Source organism: Acartia tonsa, chromosome 2 (assembly GCF_053477335.1).
Source record: "Acartia tonsa isolate MP-2025a chromosome 2, ASM5347733v1, whole genome shotgun sequence".
NCBI classification, from domain to species: Eukaryota; Metazoa; Arthropoda; class Copepoda; order Calanoida; family Acartiidae; genus Acartia; species Acartia tonsa.
In genome coordinates, this window is record NC_137261.1 from 20153966 (window position 1) to 20177919 (window position 23954).

At 32.7% G+C, this 23954-nt stretch overlaps 2 protein-coding genes across 9 annotated transcripts in view; one reads left to right on the top strand and one right to left on the bottom strand.

Moving 5' to 3' along the window:
- LOC145306503 (18S rRNA aminocarboxypropyltransferase) overlaps positions 1 to 23954 on the bottom strand; it is a 210210-nt gene that overhangs the window by 104130 nt on the left and 82126 nt on the right. The gene's annotated exons all lie outside the window — the stretch shown is intronic.
- LOC145306432 (neuronal acetylcholine receptor subunit alpha-7-like) overlaps positions 14455 to 23954 on the top strand; it is a 58115-nt gene continuing 48615 nt past the window's right edge. For all 8 annotated transcript variants that reach the window (XM_080148539.1, XM_080148579.1, XM_080148570.1 and 5 more), the window contains exon 1: positions 14455 to 14804. In XM_080148539.1, the coding sequence (XP_080004665.1) occupies positions 14735 to 14804 (70 nt within the window). In that variant the 5' untranslated portion in view covers positions 14455 to 14734. The remainder of the gene's footprint in view (positions 14805 to 23954) is intronic.

Here is a 23954-nt window from a genome sequence, read left to right on the forward strand (position 1 = left end):
TTTTTTTCAGATTTACTATATAACTTACTTTGTACGTTTATCTATTTTTATGCTTGCCAACTTAGGAATGTTGTAATAATGGTTTAATTCTAATTTCATAATTTTACCTCTAAAGCAATCTTTAGACTCTTCTTTTATTTCTTCTTTTTAACCCTGACGACATACAAACAAACATTCAAAAACTTACTTTTCTTTGTTATTAGGTTAGATAAATTTGTGTTGACATATGACATTAATTCTGCGAGTGTGGCTAAATGGGTCCCCACTTTTCTTTTTCTTTTCCACCAAATTTTTATAATTGACATACATAGAATTATCAAAATTGAACTATAAATAGTTTTATGTGGTAAATAGTTTTGGTACCGTAGAAATTTTGCAATTGTCATAAAACATCTCTTATGTGCAGTCTCTACGCAGTTTCTTCATACACACAAAGATATTACGGAATATTTATTTACCGCATCGTATTATAGACAGCTTTCTGCGGATATTAAAATGAAAATTTATATGATGAACAAAACTGGTACTAATTACATTATTTCTATTTTGATATTTTTTGAAAATTGTCTGTAATACGATGCTATACATAATTTTTCAGTATGGCTCAGAACCAGTTCTAATTCATCGGATTTCAATCGGTTTCGATGCCACACTGGAAAAATATTTACTTTTAAAAAAATAACCATCAGCTACGAAGCAAAAAAATACATACGACGTAAAAAAGTACATATCTGTAAATTGTAATGTAAGGCGACCAATTTTATCATGCTGTCTTGTTTAAATGAAAATATAAATTTTCTCTAAAGATATGAATGTTAGGTGTTATTCATTTACATATACACAGACACATACACTATTATTTTAATTTAAATGCAAGATAATCCAATTTCATTTTATTTATCTTTACTCATTAATTTTGATTAAATTTAGGAAACTGATAATTGAGCAATTAGCAATATGGGATGTATATTTTTCTTTTTCAACTTAAGATCTCTCAAAGGTTTACACTATTATCGAACTTTACATTAATAAACCCATTTCACAATTTAATAATTTTATCGATGAAACAGCGCGCGCAACCAGGAATGGGCGCAGTAAAGCCTGTGCATTTATCATACAATGTTACAAAACGTTTGTAACACATAGGAAGTAAGGTTTGTCAAACTTATTTATAAAAATGTCATTTCTTGCTATTTTGCAAAGAAAGTGCTAATGCAAAAAGAAAACTGAAGTGAGGTCGGTCGCAGGTAGCTAGGGATGAGACAATGAATCTTCAATTTTTTTAGGGGTTTCAAAACTTGTATAGTGTTTGTGAAGGATTTAGTAGGTTCTGACTGACTCTGAGGACTAGCGCACAATTGCCGCTGACTTTATTATAATTGTCGCAGACAACAATCAATAAAAATATTCAACACAATTTCTAGAAGACAAAAAAATATATTGAATAACACTATTTTGGCTGGTTCTGACAATCATTTTTTCTCTCCAAAAAAATATCATTTCATATATAGAACCTCTACTGTGATATTTGTGTAATAAACAATCTAAAAACTCTTATATTTTGGTGGGAGTTTATATTCGGCTGAACAAGTTCCAAGGACGATTTTTCTAGTGATTAATTACAGAATATTTACTTCATTATGATGTACTGGTAACCTAAATTTCAAATAAATGCTTTTTTTTATAGAAATTTTCCTTATTTTTTAGTTTTTAAAAATAGATTAACATAACACTTTACTATTTTCTTTAAATTTTCTGGATAAATCTGGTTTTCATAGCCTTTCAGCAGAAACTCCTAAATTTAATTAATTGCCGATTATCCTATCCCTGTATTCCTGGGTTGGTCGAGATTTGTGCAGAAAACCTTCAACTAATGTGCGAATAATGTTCTCTTCCTTTCTGTGCTTAAAATCATGGAAAAAATTAATTAGATTGGCATTTAATTTTTTTTCGGGTATAGTCCCTTTCGTGACATCTCCTCATAAGGGGCGTTCCGTTGTGTTATCACAGTAGCTTTTGATAGGTTATGTTAGGTTAGGTTTGGTGATTGCCCCATAGGATTAGGTAATTGGCCCCGCAGGAGCTATAAATAGGAGAAAAGCTACTGCGAAAATACGAAGAAACGCCTTTTAAGAGGCAATGTTACGATTTTTTCAGGAATAAGTTAAATAATTGATTTTTTTTCAAACTTTAAAACATATCAAAATTTTAACCTATGTGTTTATCTTTTTATAAGCTTAATTTCTTTAAACATTTTATTCTACTTTTTCTTATTCTTATGTGAGAAAATCTAGGCTTTTTACTGTTACTGAAACTGCACATTAGTTACAACATAAATCCAAAATTCTTAAATGCAAAGGTTCACATTCTTAAGCGGTGGACATTTAGCACTTTGTTCAGTTCAGTTCCAGGTTTTTATGGCATGTAGAGTTGCTACCTTTCAATTTTTAGTTCAGCAAAGCTGGTACATAGGTAATGCTTTTTTTTCTGTGTATGCATCTGTTTTCTGTTACCTTTTCTCTCTTCTCTGCATGATTACGTGTCGATTTTCAACAAATGCATAAAAATATTAATCTTTTTAGTGGTGAAGCTACTCTATAATATACAATGTCCGTCCGTCCGTTCAATGGAACAGAACAGGAAAGCGTGATTTTCTAGGGCCCTAGTTTAGATAGACGGTTGAAACTTTTTTTTCTCAACATTCTCATCATTAAAGAGCATAACCAACTATAGTGTTTATAATATTAAAGTAAATCAATATTTCAATAAATAAAATTCAAACATAGTGAACAAATTTGCAAAGATATTGAGGTGATTACTCGGTGAAAATTGTAGGCAAATAAATTTTGTATTATACTCACTCTCTCACCACTCATGCATCCAAAATTGCTTTATTCTCACTTTCAAGTGATACAATGAATATAATGGCACACACACACACACACACCCCTTTAAATTTTTCAATATAAAGTTTAATATTAAAACAAAGACAAATTTGTTCATAAGAAGCACAGGAATAGGAGGCTAAATGCAATTTTAGAAGACAAAAGCGGCCTAAAGCTAAATGTTTAATACTTTTTATGACACAATAAAAACTGTCCCGAATTTGTATTAATTTTGAGGAACACGACTCCAGTTACGTCATATTTTTCTTTCCCGAAAAAGGGAAGGGGGAAAGAAAAAAAAGGGAAGGGGGGAAGAAAAAAGAGATGGGAGAAAAGGGGGTTTTCCCCATCTCTTTTGAAGAGATTTTCTTCCCCCCTTCCCTTTTTCGGGACAGTTTTTATTGTGTCCTTTTTATGCTCGATAATGTGCCATCTATCATAAATGGGAGCCGAGAAAAAACGTTTCTTCATAGATGCTATAGACGGCTAGACGGACATATAGACGGATATTTAATCATAAATCATAAATAACATACACAAATAATATGAAAAAATATTTATTGAGCATGATATGCTTTAAAATTATCAGAATTATATAGCTGTTCCTCAAAATAAAAAATAGTTTAGAATAGTTATTATTATAAACATATTATAAACGGCTTTCTGCAGATATAGAAAGTACAATTATGAGATTTAAAAAACTGGTTTTAATCTTATGATTGTACATTTCTATATTCATAGAAAGCTGGATATAATATGATGCTAGACATAGTTTTTCATATGGATGAGAACCGGTTCCTATCCACCGGATTTGAATGAATACGAGAATAATTATTTTATGTTATAAAGAAATTTAACATTTTGTTAAATTTTACTTTCATAGATGATATATTTTGGGGGAAAAATAGGGTCAGGTTATTTTAATGTCTCATCCCTATATTCCTTCTTATTTTTATCAGATTAAAAATTATGTACTTTTGAATAAGCTTCAATAATTAAACCCTTTTCTCTAATGAGTTCTCTATCCAATAATTTTCTCTTAATATAGAAGCTACTCTTTAGTTTACCATTTTATCCATCTTTGTACATAGTTTATTGACTGGTTGATTTGGTAACTGTTTATTTGTGTTTTAGATAAGAGATCATGAATAACAAGTATTTTATTATTCTATTGTTTACTAATTATGAATTAGGCTTTATTTTTAAAAAATGTAGTAGGCATTTTATTAAAAAGGCGTTTTTTGAGATAGGCGTTTTTTGAGATGGGCGTTTTTTGAGATAGGCGTTTTCTTAGATGGGCGTTTTTTGAGATAGGCGTTTTCTGAGATAGGCGTTTTTTGAGTATAGCCAAAAATTTCAATCCTTAGTGTAAACAATTTTAGACTAATGATAATGTATTTTTATTTAAAATAGTTTTCGAAACAGTGTAATAATGTTAAAATGAGGCCTTTTAATGTCTTTTAAATATTAAAAAACGTTTCAATACATATAAGGCAAAAACTACTTTAATTCTTCAAAAAAGTAGTGAAATTAAAATATATATTAACATATTTTGAAAACATAAAGTTATGCAGTAATGTAACATCTTATTTAATTTACTTAACCCAACAAGGGGTAAGAAAATGGCCGATAATTGATGTACAAAATTACCCATTCTGTAGTTTGCAAATAGTGGTAGAAACGTTTAGACACTCAATTTAATGAATTAATCAATAATAGTTTAGCAACAGGCCCCAGCAACATTTTATAAAACTTTGTGGACTAGTGTAATTAACCGACAATTGTCCCCTTCCTCCCTGATCTGTTATACTAATAACAAGGATGACAACATCCATAAGTAGCGAAACACAAAAAATCGTAGATGGGAATACGTACAGGTAGATTTAAAAGGTTTTTACTAAAATCAAGAATAGATTTATTGGATAAAATAAATATGAAACCTTGTTTTATTTTGTATGATGACGATGGTCAAAGTAAATTATATTAAAGATGCTCATAACAATGGGAATAATTATTTTGATACTGATATCCCATAAAAGTTTGAAAATTGGATCAAAATAAACAAAGATCTTGGGAAATATGTAAAACATATAAAAATAGCCAAAAACCTGATAAAAGGCAGTCTGGCCGCCATGGTTGTTTCTTAAAACGACTAAAAATTTAATTTTTAAATCCTTAAAAACTTTAAAAATTTGGAAAATCGGACCATATACACTGAAGATATGGAAAAAAGTGTTAAATATATTTATAAATAGCCTAAAACCTGCCAAAAAGGCAGTCTGGCCGTCATGGTTATTTCCTTTAAAGACGGGAAATTTAATTTTGATATCTACAACTGAAAAAAATTTGAAAATCGGGCTATAAACACTGAAGATATGGAGAAAAATGTTAAAAATATTAAAAAAACAGCCTAAAACCTGCTGAAAAGGCAGTCTGGCCGTCATGGTTGTCTTCTTTAAAAGACGGGAAATTTAATTTTGATATCTATAACTGAAAAAATTTTGAAAATCGGACCATACACTGAAGATATGGAGAAAAATGTGAAAAATATAAAAATAGCCTAAAACCTGCTAAAAAGGCAGTCTGGCCTTCATGATTGTTTCTTTAAACGACAGGAAATTTAATTTTGATATCTGTAACTGAAAAAATTTTGAAAATCGGACCATAAACACTGAAGATATGGAGAAAAATGTGAAAAATATAAAAATAGCCTAAAACCTGCTAAAAATCGGTCCGACTGCAAATGATGTTTTATAGTCAATTGTGCTCCTTAATAATAGGAATGTTGTCAAAAAATTTCAGCATTCTATCTTTTATAGGAGCTGAGTAAATCCCATTTCCCCCATAGCGTTACGGACTGACTGACGGACTGACGGACTGACGGACGGACAAAGTGAATTATAGAGTAGCTTCGCTACTAAAAAGTGCGCAAATAATAACTTGGCCTATATTTACTAACTTTGATTTGTTGACTTTAGTTAGATGTAAAACATTTGCCTAGGAATCTCACAAGGTTACAGCATATTTTAAACATTCAAATAAATGCTTTTAAACGTATCTAAAGTCCCTAAATGTTTTGTGTGCAAGGATCTAAAGTGATATGATCTGCTTCCCAAATGATGATACACAAAATTACCTCTTCTGCAGACTACAATAAGTGGTTGCAACGTTGGAACACTCGACTTAAATGAATCAATCAACCCAAAGTCTAAAAAAGTTGTTAAGCCAACGAATAAGAAAACTTTGAGGACTAGTATAATTAACAGCTCATTGTGCCCTCTCTCTCTGGTTTGTCTGTCTGTATATGCTGTCTGTTTGTTTGTATTTCTAAGTGCCTTTGTCTGTATGTCGACGTGTGTTTGTCCTCTAATTTGTTTGTCGTTTGTCCGTCTGTTATTATGAAGCGCAAATATGAAGAGTTATTTCTAATTATACATTGTTTTCTTTAAATTATAACAAAGGTTAAAATTTAGTGAAAGAATAACAAAAAGTAAAAATTTAGAATGAATATAGATTTTGTTATTAATAATTTAATCCTATGTATTTAATTATTAAGTTTTATATTCATCTTTTAATAGGCTAGGAAGAACGCCCCCCCCCCCCCCCCCTCCCTTCTCTTAACTACAGAGGCTAGGTGCGAAGCCACAAAGACACATTTATATATAATACAACTAACTGCTACATTTTAATTACAGCGAATAAGTTCGTCTGAAATTCTACCAGACTGTCATTTAACTATAATTTTTAATGTAGTCTGTTGAAGAAAGAAAGATCTACATTTTGTTAAAAATTTAATTGAAGAGGATATTGTCATTTAAACATTGAACGCTGTTAGATATATGAAATTTCAATATATCATACATCAGTTTATTTTGGCAAAGTTAGATACAGTGTATTTCATAAGCTAACATTGTATCTACCTAAACGCATGTATAGGTTAAAAAAGGAAAAGGGATTTTAGGACATTTATTATATCTATTACTAGCAGTTACGACCCTAGAGGCCTCTAAGGCCCGGGCACTTGAGGAGGGGGGCGTTGAATTCGATAACCCAATTTTTTATTTTAGATTAAAAAAGAAAAAGTAAAAAATTATTTCTAGGTTGCGATTTCTCCTGGGAGGGTGGTGGTACCCTCCCCCAAAATAGTCAATAACCTTTCCAGGACCTATGAGAAGCTACCCTGTAAAAAAGAACCACATCGGTTCAGCGGTAAGTGAGATCCTTTGTTACAAACAAATAAAAACAGACAGACATCCTGCAATGTTATTATAAGGATAACTTTCCAAAGAAAAGTATTTCAACAACTGCAATTGTATTTAAAGATTTTAAATAAAGTTGAGAATGACTTCAAAAATAAAAATACCAATTTGAAACCAGTATTGGGAAATTAAAGTCAATATTTTTTCTTTTCAATTTAAATCTTCACAATCGGTGAGCCATCTCTGCCGCGCATGTGTTATTTTGTTGGCCATTGTATTATCCATTTAGATCCATAATGGCAGTGGGGTGTTTGTGTTAAGATAACAGTTTGTGCTATTTTAATTATTTACCGAACTAAAGGTCTTTAACAGAATGAATACACAGGGATCTAAAGGGATAAGACAATGGTGAAAAAATTGATGTACTCCTCAATGTTAACGCAAAAAAATACCTATTCTGTAGATTGAAATGATTGGTTAAAACCAATCAAAATACAGAAAAAGTCCAAAAAGTTGTAAAGACAACGAATAAGAAAACGTTATTTAAAAACTTTGGGAATTAGTGTAATAAACCTATTTAAATTAGTGTAAATTACCTATTGTCCCCTCTCTTTCTGATGAATACTGGAAATTTTACGGAAGTGATGTATTAACCCCAAAATCACATTTATTTTATGAATAGAAATAAGAGCGAGAAAAAAATATTTTCTTTCAAGATTCTATCAGCAGGGACATTAAATAACTAAGGTATGTCAGTTTAGGCATGCTATAATTGTTCTATCTTAATCAAACATTGAGGTATAGTTTTAATATTGAAACTTCTAATGTAGTAGTAGTAGTAGCCCGTTCCAACTATCCATTGTCATCTGAGGGTAGATTCTCGGTTAGGTCCAAGAATCTGGCTGCTTCAACCGGTTCAGTCCATAGTGATTTTACTGTCAAGCTTGTTGGTTTCGCTGGACATGAGAACAAATGTTGTGTAGTATGTGGGGAACCCTCACAATCTGGGCATTTGTATTCTATATTGGGATCTATTCTGGATAGGTAGCTGTTGAGTTTACAACTGTAACTTGACCTGAGCTGAGCTAGGGTGGATCTTGCTCGTTTTGGGAGTGTTTTTTCAGATTCATTGACTTCTGGTGGTTTAGCATTCAGGACCTGATTTACTTTTCTGTTTTTGATGGTTTTCTTAACAGATGAAGTATGTATCTTTTTCAGGTCTGCTTTATACTTTACAGAGTCAATTTTTCTCCCTTTGGTCATGTTCTTGATCTCCTTGCCAAATTTGGTCTTTAGTGTTCTTTTCATAAGCCTGGGTGGTGGAGGAGATGACAAGTTTACTGGAGAAGGATGATTTCCAACTTGTGTAGCTAAAAGATATTGTTTAGCAAGCATCTCACAATGATCGCGTACAGGCATGATTTTGGACTCTTCATGTAGGTGGTCTTCCTTGGTCATAAGATGGCAGCCAAGAGCTGTTCTCAGAGCTGTGTTCTGGGCAACCTGCAGTTGATCCCAGGCACTATTTGATATTGCTGGAGTCCAGATTGGACAGCCATAATTGATCAGTGACTGTCCAATTGCCTTGTATGTTGAAAGAATTGTTTCTTTTTCTTTCCCCCAGTCTGTACCTGTAAGAGCTTTCAGAACATTGTTCTTGGTATTCAGTTTATTACGTAAGTCAGATGTATGTTGACGGAAATTATGAAGGTTATCAAAGGTTATACCAAGAAATTTTGGCTTCTTAACAGTAGGAACTGGTTCATCGCCAATTTGAATGGGTAATTCTTCGTTTACCTCATTTGTTGCTGTTGTAAATACAGTTGCAGTAGATTTTGATGGTGATATAAAGAGATTTCTGCTTTCTTCGTCAAGGGTGTTCAGGTAAGCATTAATATCACTGCAAATTGGGTCAATCTTTGTTCCTGAGCCTAAAATGTTCGAGTCATCTGCATATGTCACTAATTTGATGTTTGATGGTGGTAGAGGCATCTTGGACATATAGAGATTAAAAAGTACAGGTGACAAAACTCCTCCTTGTGGTACACCTTGATTCATCTGGCGAAATTTAGATCTTGAGCCTCGGAATTCAACATATGTTTGTCTTCCATTTAGGTATGCGTTAAGAAACCTCTTGATGTGTTCATTTAGCTGCAGTTCATAGATGTCTTTCAGCAGCTGGCCATGGTCAACAGTGTCAAATGCTTTAGACAAGTCTATGGCAACAGACACTGTTCTGTTGACAGGTTTCTTCACGTTTAAACCAGTAGTAATGTGCTCTGAGATAGTATGTAATGCTGTTATAGTAGATCTACCTTTTCTAAATCCATGCTGATGGTCTGCAAGAGGGATTGCCTCATTTATGTAAGGTAGGAGCAAGGTTTCAAGGGTCTTGGCTGGTGGGCAAAGTAGTGAAACTGGCCGAAGGCTGGTTCCTTCCTCTGGTGGTTTCCCAGGTTTCAGTAAAGGTATTATTCTTCCTGTTTTCCATATTGATGGTATCATGGAGTTGTTAACACTGAAATTGTAGATGTTGGTAAGAAATTCAATACCTTTAGGGCCAAGATTTTTAAGCATTACTGGTGAGATTCCGTCAGGTCCCAAAGCTTTAGAATTTTTAGATTTTCTAACAGCTTCTCGAGTTTCGGCAGGTGTAAATATTATATCTGGATCTGATGTTTTCTTTTTCAGATTTCTGCCTATTCTACGTGTTTCTTGTACAGGTTTAGATGGATTCCCAGGTGTGTATTGTTGATTAAGTTTATTTGCAATAACTTTTGGATCATTGTATGTTTTTCCATTGAAAATGATACGTTGGTTCGTGGGTTGTTTCTGGGGGCAATTAAGGTTTTTGATTGTCTTCCACAGTTTCTTTGATCCTTTATCACATTTCTCTAAATGTTGTTTCCATTTATCAAGTTTGTGTTGCCTAATCTTTTTATTGATGTCTTGATTAAGCTCTTGAATTCTATTAGAGTTGTGATTTGAGTTATTGTTTATATCTTCTTCTCTTAATCTATCTCTTTCGTCAATAAGAGCAGCTGTTTCGGTAGGTATAGCATTATAGATCTTGGGTATCCTACCACAGGGGATGGAATTTTTGGCTGCCTTTAATATTGTATTCCTGAAGAATTTTTCACTACTGTAAACATTGGTAACTGGTGTGGCTTTAGTAAATTCTTTTTCAGTCATGTCAGTGAACTTCTCCCAGTTAGCCTTTTCAAAGTTTATGAAAGTTCTATTTTCAGCTTTCTGTTTTCTAACATCAGCTGCCAGAGATACAACAATTGGAAGGTGGTCAGATCCAAGTTTTTTCTCAACTTTCCAGTCAGATGATGGTAATAAGCCAGATGAAACAATGCTTATATCTGGAGATGTTTTAGTGAGATTCATAACTCTGGTGGGGGAATCCTCATTAAGGATGCCAAAATTGTTGTTATTTATGGCATCATTTATCAGCCTACCTCTGGCGTCTTCATTGGCTTCAGAGAACCAAGCTGGGTGGTGTGCATTGAAGTCACCAAGAATCATTGATGTATCATTAAGATCATCAAAGAGGTGATCTATTGCAGGGCTGTAGTTTTCTTCACAGCTACCTACAGGTGGAATATAAACATTCCGTATTTTAAGATTATTCCCTTTACAGGGGATAGTGATGGTTAGACTCTCAATGTGTTTATCATCAGTCAGAGCTTGAGGTGTCTTTTCAAGCTGGAATATGATGCTGTTGTGCACAAGGAAGGCAAGTCCTCCTCCCTGTTTTCCGATTCTGTCTTTTCGGATAAACGTATAGTTTGGAGTTTTTTTAGGTTTAGATTTAGATGTTAATTTTGTTTCCTGTATGGCTGCTACAAGGATTTTATCAACTTCCATTAGGTTCAGTAGTTCTTCAGTTTTACCATTAAAACCATTGATGTTATATTGTAGAACTTTAAACTCGTTGTCTGTAAAACCATGTTGTTGTTGTGGTAATGGTGGATCAGGGCCAGGTACAGATGGTGGACAACAGGGGCCTGTCCATTTTTTGATCTTTAGCCTTTCTTTAGATGATTTAAGACCAGAACATTTGACATGAAGCCAGTTCAAGCAGGATGTACATTGGACAGATGTCGTTGCCAATTTCTTATTGCAAAGTTTGCATAACCAGATCTGAGGACCTGGGTTCTGCTCTATGCCTGCTCTAATTAGTAGGAGCCGGAGCAACTGAGCTGGCAGGGGTTGCTCCTTTGTCAAATTACTTAAAAACTCGAGTTTGCTGAGAGATAGATCTCATTGTCAACACTGATGAAAAACCAGTTGATGCAGTTGGAACAGATGTTGGATGTTGGTTGGGAAATTTGTCGTATTGGATCTTGGCGTCTGCTGTTGCTGCTGGTGTTGTTGCTGCTGGCAGGCGGTGGATGAGCGGCGTAGACGCGTCCAATGTACCATCTTTGAAACTTCTAAATGATTGTTAGTACGTAAAAATGAATCATTTAATTGGGACCAATACGGTAATAGTTACTTATCGTATCGTGTTATATAAAGCTTCCGCGGATATTAGTATAAAAAAAGATTTAAACTAGTTTTGTTTGCCGCAAAAAATGTCTATAATACGATGCTGTACATGATTTTTCAGCGGATAAAAATCAGTTCTGGAAAGAACGTTATCTTCAGAAACTTCTGTTATTACAGTTTTGCCGTTATGAATATTGTAATCGTTATTTTTAAGAATGTCTTTTACTACATTTTTAAAAGCAAAGCTTTTCTATAATTAGGGTCGGTCCGTCCGTACGTCCGTCCGTAATGGATAGCTTTTTTCGTTAATTTGGGCATGTTAGAATTGTCCTATCGATTTCAAACTTTGCATGGTGATTCTTTTAGTAGTTAGGTACGATTTAAAAATCGTACCAACTCTATAATAATTACCAGAATGTCCGTACGTCCATTTTAAACATGTTGATTTTTTAATTTTTTTAGCAACAATTTTTTTTTATATAATTATCCGATTGTTCTGATTTTTGGTATACTGATTCCAGGGACAACAAAGTATAATATTATAAGCGAAGCAACTCTATAATGAAGTTCCAAAAATGTAAGTATGTCCATAAACATTATCCTATATCAAGCAGATTTTCAACAAATTTAAATAAACTTTACTTCGACTCTTATAAATTTACATTCTGTTTTATCTGCAGTTCTGACACTATACAAGTGTTAATGTTTGTTTGTCCTACCGTTTCAGAGCTTCGCTTTTATGGATGTTGTCATCCTTGTTTAAAGGGTTTATTAGTTAAGTTGATTAAACGTCTTTATATGCAGACAAATTTCCTATAGATCAGCTACGCCAATAAAAACTTTGAAACATAAATATTAGCGTGTAAATGATTGAAATAGAAATAATGTATTTATCCTAGGTATAAGCCATAGAGAGAATTCATTTTGTAAATATAAAATGTTTACAGAATCCAGGGATCATAGGGGATAAGACATTAGGCATTAAATTGATGTACACTCCTAATGATGATACACAAAATTACCCCTTCTGTTGATTACAATAAGTAGCTGTTGAAACGACACTCGACTTAATGAATTAGCCAATCAAAATTTAATAAAAGTACCCAAAGATGTTGGGTTAACGAATAAGAAAACCTTATTATACAACTTTGGGGACCTGTTTAATGAACAGCCTAATGTCCCCTCCTCCCTGACAGAGGTATACAAGTGTATTCAGTTTATCAAGGATTAAAAGAAATTAGATATGGATAAGCAACTTATAGAGCCCAATAAAAAAAAACGTCATACAATAGAAATGACCAATGATAAGGCCAGTATACATTACATTGTAATTGACCAATGGTAAAATGTATACTGGCCTATAATAGGTCATTTATATATAATGTCATTTTTTATTAGGCACTATACGCTTCTTCATTAGTAATTTATATGTTTTAGATAGGTAACACCATTTTGAGTAAAGGGTAGTCCCGCAAGGTTTTGGCACCGAGTGTATTGGCCCACAAAATTCGGGTGATTAGGCTTTCAAAAAATAAGATGAGGGGTTTCAGTGCATGCTAGACACTTTGAGGTAAAGTACCTGATGCCTATTTGATAGGTACACCTAAGTAAATATGTTAACTTAACTATTTTTAATAAATAAACCTTGTTTTTACCAAAACATATTAATATACAAATATACCAAACGATTTAAAACGTTTGTAATCGCTAAATATTTTCTTCTTAAATTCCTTATCTTTCTAACACTTGAATTTTTGTAAAAGCCCTACCAGCTTTTAGTTTATACAAACATATAATAATCCTGTTGAGCTGGGTAATATTTTATTATCAACTAATATGATTCTCCTTCGTATAGGTTCATTAGAGGTTTAAAACTTTTTTTGGGAGAGGGTAATTATGCTCTCCCAAGAGAAATCACCACTGGAAAAAAACAACCTTCCCAGAAATTATTTTTCTTTTGATTTTAAAACAAAATTGGAAAGTGGAGGTCCGACTTCTCCCCATCTTTTTCCCTCTGGAGATTTAGTTGCTATTAAAAAAAACTATAGTGATATGTCGACAAAATAACAACTACAAATTTTAACAGTAAGTCCCTTTCGCTTTTAGCCCCATACTCTGGGGAAAAAAGAATTGAGTTTACAGAGTTTTAGTATTTGTATGTGTGTGTGTTTATGTTCCTGTGTGTTTGTGTGTATGTGTGTGTGTGTGTGTGTATGTGTTTGTGTATGTACGTGAGTGTTTGTGTGTGTGTAAAGTTAGTTGTGGAATATAATAAAGTGCTGTGTAAATGTACAAATTGGATTTCACTCAAATTCTAAAAAAGTTGAATGTTTTCAAGGAGAGAAGGGACAATTTCATCGTAAATATAGTTAACTTACCAAAAAAAAAATACCAGCTGTTTAAGGCAGAATTTCACACTCGAGTATTTTGGTAAGATTATTCAGAATCCATGAATCTCATATTCTTAATTTGGAGTTTTGATTTCAATAAAATACATTTAACTCCCATTAGATTTAATTCCTTTGCTTTTAAACAAAGACATTTTTTTGCTCCAGTTAAATTATTTGGATCATAGAAAGCAAACGAAGAATCGGATTTCGTCATTTTTTGTTTTATTTCAGTGTAGGTTAGATAAATGTTCATAATTACCCCGCAGGTGCTAGAAATATGAGAAAAGCTACTGTGAAAATACGACAAAACCCACTAATTTCCATGATCCCTTTTTGTGGTTTATCCATTACAGTATTTTGTTTTAAGCCTTCTTTCATTTCAATTGAAATAGAATGTGCATAATCACTCGCTTTACAAATGTTTTATAATTTAAATAGGAAACATAGCAAAAAAATTAATTTAGATAAATGTATTTCAGGTAAAAATGAGACAATAAACCCTATGAAGTGAATCGTGTAATCTGTGCGCGTATTTTATAAAGATAAAACTTTACCTTAGTGAAACCTAGGTTACCTAATCTGAAACAATTACCATCCAACACATTGCCCCTCCCGCCCCAGAAAACCTTTTGTTTTTTTTGTAAACTAGTGTACATTTAAAGAAGTGTACATCTAAAAGAATGGATCACATCTCTTGACACAGATGAGAGATTAATATTTAAAGACTTTTAATAAATAAAGCCAAGACTTTTACGTGTATAAAATGTGCAGATCTGTTTACCCTGTTGCGTCTCTGCAGTTCCTTGTTCTGGCCATTCTCTCTCTTCCTTGGGGTAAGTTCTTTTATATCTATCCAGTGACATTCAATACAAATGACCAATGATAGGCCAATACCACTAAGTTACCAATGGCAGGTTAGTATATATTTTAATTGGCCATTGCAATGGTAGGCACTATAAAAAGCTTCGTTTTTCGTTAGTTTGTTAGGTTAGGTTATATTGGTTACTGGGCAGCCTAGCATGGCTAGGGCCCCTGCTGCGGTTATACATAGGAAAAAAATACGACCCTATTTTTCAATTTATTATAACCATTAAGGAGGTCAAGGTGTTCAAAAAGACGCTCACTCCAATGGCAAAACCCTCTGCATGTCATTTCTTTAATGCAAAGCTTTCGGAAAGAATTTAACTTCTTTTGGATAATTTTAAAGGGAGTTAAATATCAAATACTTTGGTAATGTCAAACCTACTTTAAATGTAGATCTCAACTCTATAATAATTACCAGATTTTCGACTTATCTTATTCGATAAATTTTTGTATTACTGATTCATAGGACGATTTGGTACAAAGCATCTCTTTATTTTATTTTTGACGTTTTAAGTTTGTCCTAATTAAGAATACTTTAATAAAAAATTTTGGGGTAGATTTCAACAAAATTTATATTTCGACTGTTAATTAATGCTGAATACCGAATGCGTTATCACTTTATATTTGTCAATGTATGTTCGTCTGTCTAACTTGTATAGCTTTGTTTATATTCATTTTGTTATCTTTATTTCTTCATTTTTACTTCCACTTGTATCCAACTGTGCTTTATAGTTCTTGAATGAATTGCGGAAAAATGGTATTTAGATATGTTTTAGAATAAAATGTATTTTTCTCGGTGAATTTAAAATATGAATACAATAAGACAAATTGGATTTAACTTTAAAAATATAAAATTTGAAAATACTCAGACAACGTAGCACAACACAAGAAAAAGATAAATTTTGAAGAAAAAGCTTTTTCTGTTAGCTGGGCTTGGCATTATACTATTTCTCTAGGGGGTTAAACTTTCACAGCTAAAATGAGGTTTCTTCAGTCCCTCCTTTGCTTAATTTTACAGTTATATTAATTTCTATATTACCTGTGATGTATGGTGTGATAATATTGATTAAAGTTGACCTATGAATGAGCTCTAAACTTTGCATATTGTTCAGACACCTGGGTTTACCAATTTCAGTTTTCACAATTAATTTACAACAACACAATTTCAGACTACATTTATAAGAACAAGGATGACAACATTCCTATGTAAGATGAATAGGATAATTATAACATTCAAACAATTTTTAAAAATGGAAGTACGAATTTTTGGTAACGATTATAGAGTTGCTACGCTTCTTAAATCATACCTAATTGTTATAGGAATTATCATAAAAGGTTGGAAACCGATAGGATAATTCTAACCAGTTTAAATTAACGAAAAGAGCTAACCGTTACACGAAAAAAACTAACTGATCCGGACGGACGGAATTATATTAATTATAGAATAGCTTCGCTTTTAAAAAGGGCAGCTATGGAATAAGACGGGAGGGGTAGGGGGAATTTTAATATGTTAGCTTGAATAAAATATGGTTTAATATGTTTAGCATAACAAGATTAAATTACTTCTCACAATGTTTGGAATTTAAATTTTATTCAAGCTACCAGAGGGGGTGTCAAATATAACTTTAAGAACAACAAAGTCAAAATTATTAAACATAAAATGTCCGAAGTAAATGTTAAGAAGCAGCTTACAGTGCCCTTAAAAAAATTCGTCATATAATGCAAATGACCAATGATAGGCCAGTCTAAATCTTAATTGACTAATGGTAAAATGTATACTAGTCATTTGTATTGTATGACGTTCTTTTTTAAAGACACTATAAGCTGCTTCAATGTGAAACATTTGTAAATCATAAATACAAAATTTCTTTACAATATAAAATAAAAGCAGCCAAAGATAAGGTTGATGTAAAATATCATTGAGCTTGTGGGAATTTACACAAAAAAAGTCATGTTGCTATACTACACAGCAGCTGAGTTAATCTAAATTTGTTATGACGGACGGAGATATAAAAATTAGCTACGCAACAGAAAGGAGCATTTTGACTGCTATCAAATGAAACCTAAAATGCTTACTTAGTAAGAGAATGAATGATGAAATGATAAATAGTTGGAGCTGATGGTTCACAACTTTTTATTAACTTTTATAATCCTAAAACTAAACTAAAACAAAGTAACCAGAACAGGCTATGATAGTTAAGGTATATCTATATCCTATAGTATAAAGTAGTAAGGTATTTTTCTGAAGCTTAAATATTCAATTTGGGTTATCTATTTTAGGTAGGCTTTATAGGACCTGTGATGGTTTAAGGCTATCTTACTTTCAAGTCCTAATATTGTTTTAAGCTATTTTTCTAGCCCCTTTCTGTCATTCAGATTCTGGGTGCATAGCCGCTAGTCCTTCTGATAAAGTAACAGGATGTGTGTGTGTCTGTACCGAAGGATCTCGCTAACCACTGAACCGATATGGTACTCCTTTATAGGGTAGCTTCCAATAGGTCAATGGAAGGTTTATAACTATTTTGGAGAAGGTTACCACAATCCTCCCAAGATTAATGGCCACTAGAAAAAATCACCCACCCAAATTTTCTTCAACTTTTTTCCTTTTAAAAAAATACAGTTATTGAAAGTAGGGGTGAGGTCAACTCTCTCCCTTTCCCCCTATTAGAACTCCTATATGCCTCTAGGGGCGTTTCCGCAAATGCAGTTAAAAATATAAATGTACATGAAAAGTATAAAACTCTTTTAAAATGTTAAAATGTTCAAAGTTTGAGACAATGAATTTCTCTTTTTTTCCTTGAGATTTAAGCTAGTGAGTGTGAATTTGGGTGTTTTCCCTCAAAGTGCCTATCGAGTACTGATCCCCCTCTCTTATTTTTGGTAATAATTTCAAAATTTTGCCACTTCTATCCTCTCTGGGGATCTTAACCCAGCCAGGTTGAGCCCCAGCTGTGTGAGATTACCCAGTTCCTAATAAAATTTAACCTAACCTGACCTCAAGGAATAAAATAAACAATCGAAAACCTCCCTCTCCTTTTTAATTTCAATTTATGTTAAAATAAGATCGAGATTTAAGGAAGGGGGAATTATTTGTGTTTTTGAACGTTGACGGAATCCGGCTGAATTTTTAACCTGAAATTTGGGATAAAAGTCTCAAACTTTCTCTAAATGAATTTCAAAAAGATTCATTTAAACAAAAAATGAAAGAGACTTGTAAATCACTTTAAAAGTCACAATCTTTCAAACTAAAGTAGTAAGTGGTCTGTGTGTCCATTTAGATCTTGAAAAGGGCGGGGAGGAAGAGGACAATTGACAAAAAAATTATACTGACTTTTCAAAATTATAGATTTTTAAAGTAATATTGAATCTTGATTAGTTTTTACTGAGTAACGTGACCAAACTTTTCATCCAATACTTCTAATCTTTATAATAGGGAGGAGCGCTGGAAAGTGTCATGTGTGACGTCATAAAAATACGTATAAAAAGGAGGGATAAGACGAGAAGTGAGAAAGGAAACCCCTCTACATCACACGGCTCCTCATACATGACACTTTCCAGCGCTTCAATTATCGTTTATTTTTCCTTCCATACTTGAATCAAAGAATTGATAATGATAATTCACATATGTACTTTACTTATGCTTTTACTTGACAAAATTTGTAGTTGAAGAATGTCAACCAAGTGCATTTGTGTTTTTGTCGTATATGCACCTGCCAAGTATTTAACCAAGGATGTGAATAGCCATACAGGTCGTACCTTATGAAATAAATTTCTAGCGTTCATTTGAAATATGAGAACTTGGCTTTAAATTAATTTTGATATTTCTTATAAAAGAACCAAGGACGTTCAAGCTTTTATGGAGGAGAGGGTACAAATTTAAAAACCAAGAGTCGTGAACCATTTTTTAGTGGGTTCAAAGGGGGGGGGGGGGGAGTAATCACCCTTTAACCCCTCCCCGCTAAGACATTTCTGAGAAGTGTATCAAAAACAAATAGCCAATAAAATTTTAGATATGACTTTAAGATACATTTTTGCTTATTGCCTTACCAATAAATCATTCTTGCTTATTTGTACGTACGTAATGCAAGTAATATTAAAATATTAGTAATGGAATAATCAAATTATACAGTAACTACGCTATTACCAACATGTTCCATAAATAATACAATGAAATATGAACTTGATTTTCTACACAAGTTTTGCATCTAAAATACAACCTTACTTACAAGAAGACAGCCGCAGCCGCAATACATCCAATCAAAAACAAATAAATTCATAATTATTGAGTACATTTTTAGTAGGTGGAGGGGAGGGGTCATTACCACCCTCCCAAAAAAATCGCCCGAAGAAAAAAAGATCCCACTTAATTTTTTTTAGTTAAAAAAATTAAATTTAAAGGTGATCGACTTCCCCCTACCACCCACCTCAGGTGCCTCTAGAGGCCTCTAGTGCCGTAGTCGCTAGTAAGTAAAAATATTGACAAACCAACTGACACAAACAGAGTACAAAAACTACAAAACTGCGGTCGCTGGTGACCAAATGTTTTGATTTAAGAGATATCCTTTGCAACATATTGAGAATGCAAAAACTTTTTCTGTCCCTGAAAATAACACAAAGTATATTATTATAAAACTTTCTTCAAATTCTTATGACAAATAAAACATGTACACAAAATTACTCATCCACACACACAAACACACATACACACAAACACACACACAAACACACACTTACTCAACCACTCACACACATAATAAATATGCGAGGCAGGATAAACAAAATGGGAAATCTTTTATAAAAGTTTTTCTTTATTGCAAAACATAAAAGAAGCCTTTGTATAGTTTATGGTGCTAGCTGGAATATATGAGGCTACACCTGGCATAGTGGGGGAGGGAGTGGGGGTTACTGAACACAAAGTAACAGCTTGTAAGGCACGGATTGGTCAATGGAAGATGAATGAACCTCCCCCAATAAAAACAAAATTTATTTGTTTCTAAAATAGCATTCAGTTTATTATGGGGAAGAATTGGGGAAGCTACACATTGACAGAATTAAAAAGAATATTTTTATTTAACCTATCCGGTCCATGCTTCCTTGCTGGTAAAGCAATTATCCAAAAGTATTTTCAAACTTATTTCTCATTGTATGGGATGATTTAGTTTTTTGTTGCTAAATTGCCCATAAAAATTTGGCTATTATCATTTTTATAAAGACAAATAAAATTGTATTTTTTCTACTATTTTAACACTTGAAGGAAAGTAGAAATAATAAAATACATATTGTTTTATAGCTCTTTTCGTCCATTTAGGAATGTTAGAATTGTCCAGGGACTTCAAGGGGGGGGGGGGACAAAGGGATGATTACCCCCACCTTCAAAGAAAAAAATCTTGTACGTCCTTGCTTATATGATATAAAGATTAACATCCCCCCCCAAAAAAAAAATTTTCTCCCTAAAAATAAACAGCTTGATCGTCCTTGGAATTGTCCTATCATTTATAAACTTTATATGAGAATTCTTGTATTAGTAATATTTTTATACAATTTTGTTTTGACTTATAATTTGATATTCTGCTTAATAAGTTCTGACATTCTACAAGTGTTAATGTTCATTTGTCCTACTCCTTATTTAAAGCTTCGCTCATTTGGATGTTGTCATTCTTGTTAAAATTGAAAGTGAAGAAATGTAATTTGGTTGTTTCAAATACATCTATAATACAATGTAGCTTGATGTCTGTCCGTCTGAAGCTTAAGATCTCAGTAACCACTGAACCAATTGGGCTCCACTCTTCAGGGATTATTTCTACTGGTCCTGTGTTGGTTTTAAGCTATTTTCCTGGTGGGTGGGATACCCCCAACCCCCCAAAAAACTAAAAAAAACACCCCCCCCAAAAAAATTTATTCAGATTTTTTGTAAAATCTCAGTAACGAACACAGTAATAGTGTCTGACTGATTATGACGTAACAAAAAAAATTAGCCAATGAGAGGCCGTTATTGACCAATGGTAAAATTTATAGTGGCCTCTCATTGGCTATTTTTTTTTGTTACGTCATAATCAGTCAGACACTATTACTGTGTTCTCAGTAACTGCTAAACAAATTGGGCTCTACTCTTCTGTGAATATACCTACTGGTCCTTCGGTGGTTTTAAGCTATTTTCTAGGGGTGTTGGACAAAAAATATAACTCTAAAAAAATTCTTATACGAGGGTTGACTTTCCATTACCTTATGGGGCGAAGCCACTAGTAATTAATAAAACATAAAGCTATGAGTATGACAAATAGTTTTTAATATTTAATTAAGATTTTAGGTACAGGGTATAGATATAAACCCTATAGTGCAACAAACCCTATTGAATAAATTCTACAAGGGGATAAACCCAACTAGGGGACACAACTATTATTGACTAGAAGCTACTCTAAATATCTTAGACCATTGTTTCTATACGCCCAGATACTTATACCGTAGGAATACAAAAATGTCTTATAAATTTATATTTTTTATTGTTTCCACCAAATTAAATGAAATTTTTAAGGAAATTAGGTTTGACACAGCTCAAATTTGAATACGTCAGATTTGCATTATATGCTAAAATCTTTTCCTTGTCCTCGAATCTTCTTGTGCAAAATATTCCCAGCTTTTTATATTTTGCACAAAATCTCTGAATGATAGATACAATAATTTCCTGCTATATACAGTATAAGGCGTCGTTTATCTATTTATCTACTTTGTTGTATATATTTTAGCTACATGCCAGCATTGTACTTCGTCTTGTAAGCATAGTATTATAGACAGCTTTCCGCGGATATTAAAATAAAAAATTATAAGATTAAAACCCGTTTTGATAGCCCAATATAATTGTTATTGATTTTATGATTCTTAAAAATATAAAAACATCAAATTGTTTGTAATATGATGCTATACATGGTTTTTTAGTTGGGCTGAGACCAGCAGATAATAATCGGTGTTGAAAACATCAACCTGGAACATGGTTACAAATATTAAAATGATGTATGCAAAAATGTGAACCCGGTATTAGTGTCTTAGAAATTATCTTAGTGACGTAACTAAAAACGAGGGATTAGAGGGGAGGTGGGAAAGGTAACCCCTAAAAAAGAGATGGATAATAGAGGTGATTGATAATTGATAATTGATAAAGAAAATGTAGGAAATAATTTATACTCTCTGTACTTTCTACCATAGATTAATAAATTTGTATTTTCTAGACAAGGATGACAACATCCATAAAAACGAAGCACAAAAATCAGAAGGTAGAACAAACGCACAATAGCTAGAGTGTCAGAACTTAATAAGCAGAATATTAATTTTGAAGTCTAAATGAAATTGCACATAAATTTGTTGCAAAATTGCGTAAATATAGCATACAGTAAAAGGACATACTTCCGTGCAAAATTTGAAATCAATAGTATAATTCTAATATGTCTAATAAATGTTGTCAAAAAAAGGTTGAAAAAAGTCCGCATATTTGATTAAATTTTTCTTAAAATCCGCATATTATGTTGATAAAAACTATAATATATTATCACTAGCAGTAACATCACTAGAAGCTTATAGGGTGGTAAGGGGGAAAGTTCATTCTTCCAATTTTCAATTTAAGTTTTAAAACAAAGAAGTAAAATAGCGGAGATGGTACTTTTTTTCTAAGTGTTATTTTTTTTGAGAATGGAGAGCCCTCTTCCTAAATAGTTATAAACTTCTCTATACCTATAATAAGCTTCACTGTAAAGAAGAACCCTTTAGGTTCAGCGGTTAACAAGATCCGTTGCTACAGTCAAAAAAAGCTTAGCTTACTAATTTATATAATAGGATATAATAAAGTAACAGGATGTCTGTTTGTCTGTCTCTTTGTTTGTTTGTTTGTCTTTTTCTTTTAAAATCTAGAAAAATAAATTGGTTTATTAAATTGGACTCTCTCCTCCTCAAGTGCCCCAAGAGGCCTCTAAGGCGTAGCCGCTAGTAATAGGATACAGTAACAAAATGCTAATCCTTATATCAAAGTAAAAGAATGTTTGTGTGTGTGTGTCTATTTATATGGAAGGATCTTCCTAACTAATATGCTTCTCCTTTGCAGGGACATAGGTCATAGGAAGGTTTATAACTATTTTAGGATAGGGTACCTGCACCCTCACGCGCTTAGAAAAAAAACCACCAACATTTTTTAAATTTTTTTCTTTTAAAACTAAATTGTCCTTTTAAGTATATCTGTCAGACAGACAGACAATAAATATATGGAGCAGATCTGTATAAATATAAGGTATCTTGACTAAAACTTACAGCTGGCTATCTAAAAAAGCAGTCGTGAAAATAACATTTCTCCAACAATAAGGTTTTTTAAGCATGACCGACAGTCAGACAGACAAAATAATGTATAGAGTAGATGCAGGGGGGGGGGGAAGGGGTGATTACTTGAGGGCACCCTCAAATTTTGGAAGTCGTTAAGTAGATGCACATATATCTTGGGTATAGTCCCTTTCATGACAATGCCTCTTAAGGGACGTTTCTTGGTATTTTCACAGTAGATTTTATCCTATTTCTAGCCACTGCGGGGGGGGGGGGGGGCTCTATCCATGCGGGGCCCTTTTCCTAACCCTGCAGGGCAATCACCTAACCTAACCTAAAATAATCCATCAAAAGCTACTGTAAAAAAAAATACATTAAAACACCCCTTAAAAGACATTTTCACTAAAAATTTCAGTTGTCTTTCTTCAATAGCAGCCAAAAAAACACACAAAGCATGTTTTAAATGGACGTACTGACTTTCTGTTAACAATGATAGAGTTGCTTTCTAAATTATACCTAACTGTCATAGGAATCATCATGAAGAGTTTGAAATTGATAGGATAATTCTAACATGTCTTGTTTAATAATCTAAAATCAATTAATAATTTTATCTAATTTCAATTTCAATTTATCTATGAAATAAATGTAAAGCTGTACAGGTTAAGGCTACAATACATTTCTTTTTCTCCTCTTTTTAGCAACCGAATGAAAGTAATTCTTTTCAATTCCAGATAATTATAAGAATTGGTAACATTTGCTTAGATATTTATTTTATAAAAACATAGCAAAAAAAAATAATAACCGTATTATAATACAGGTAT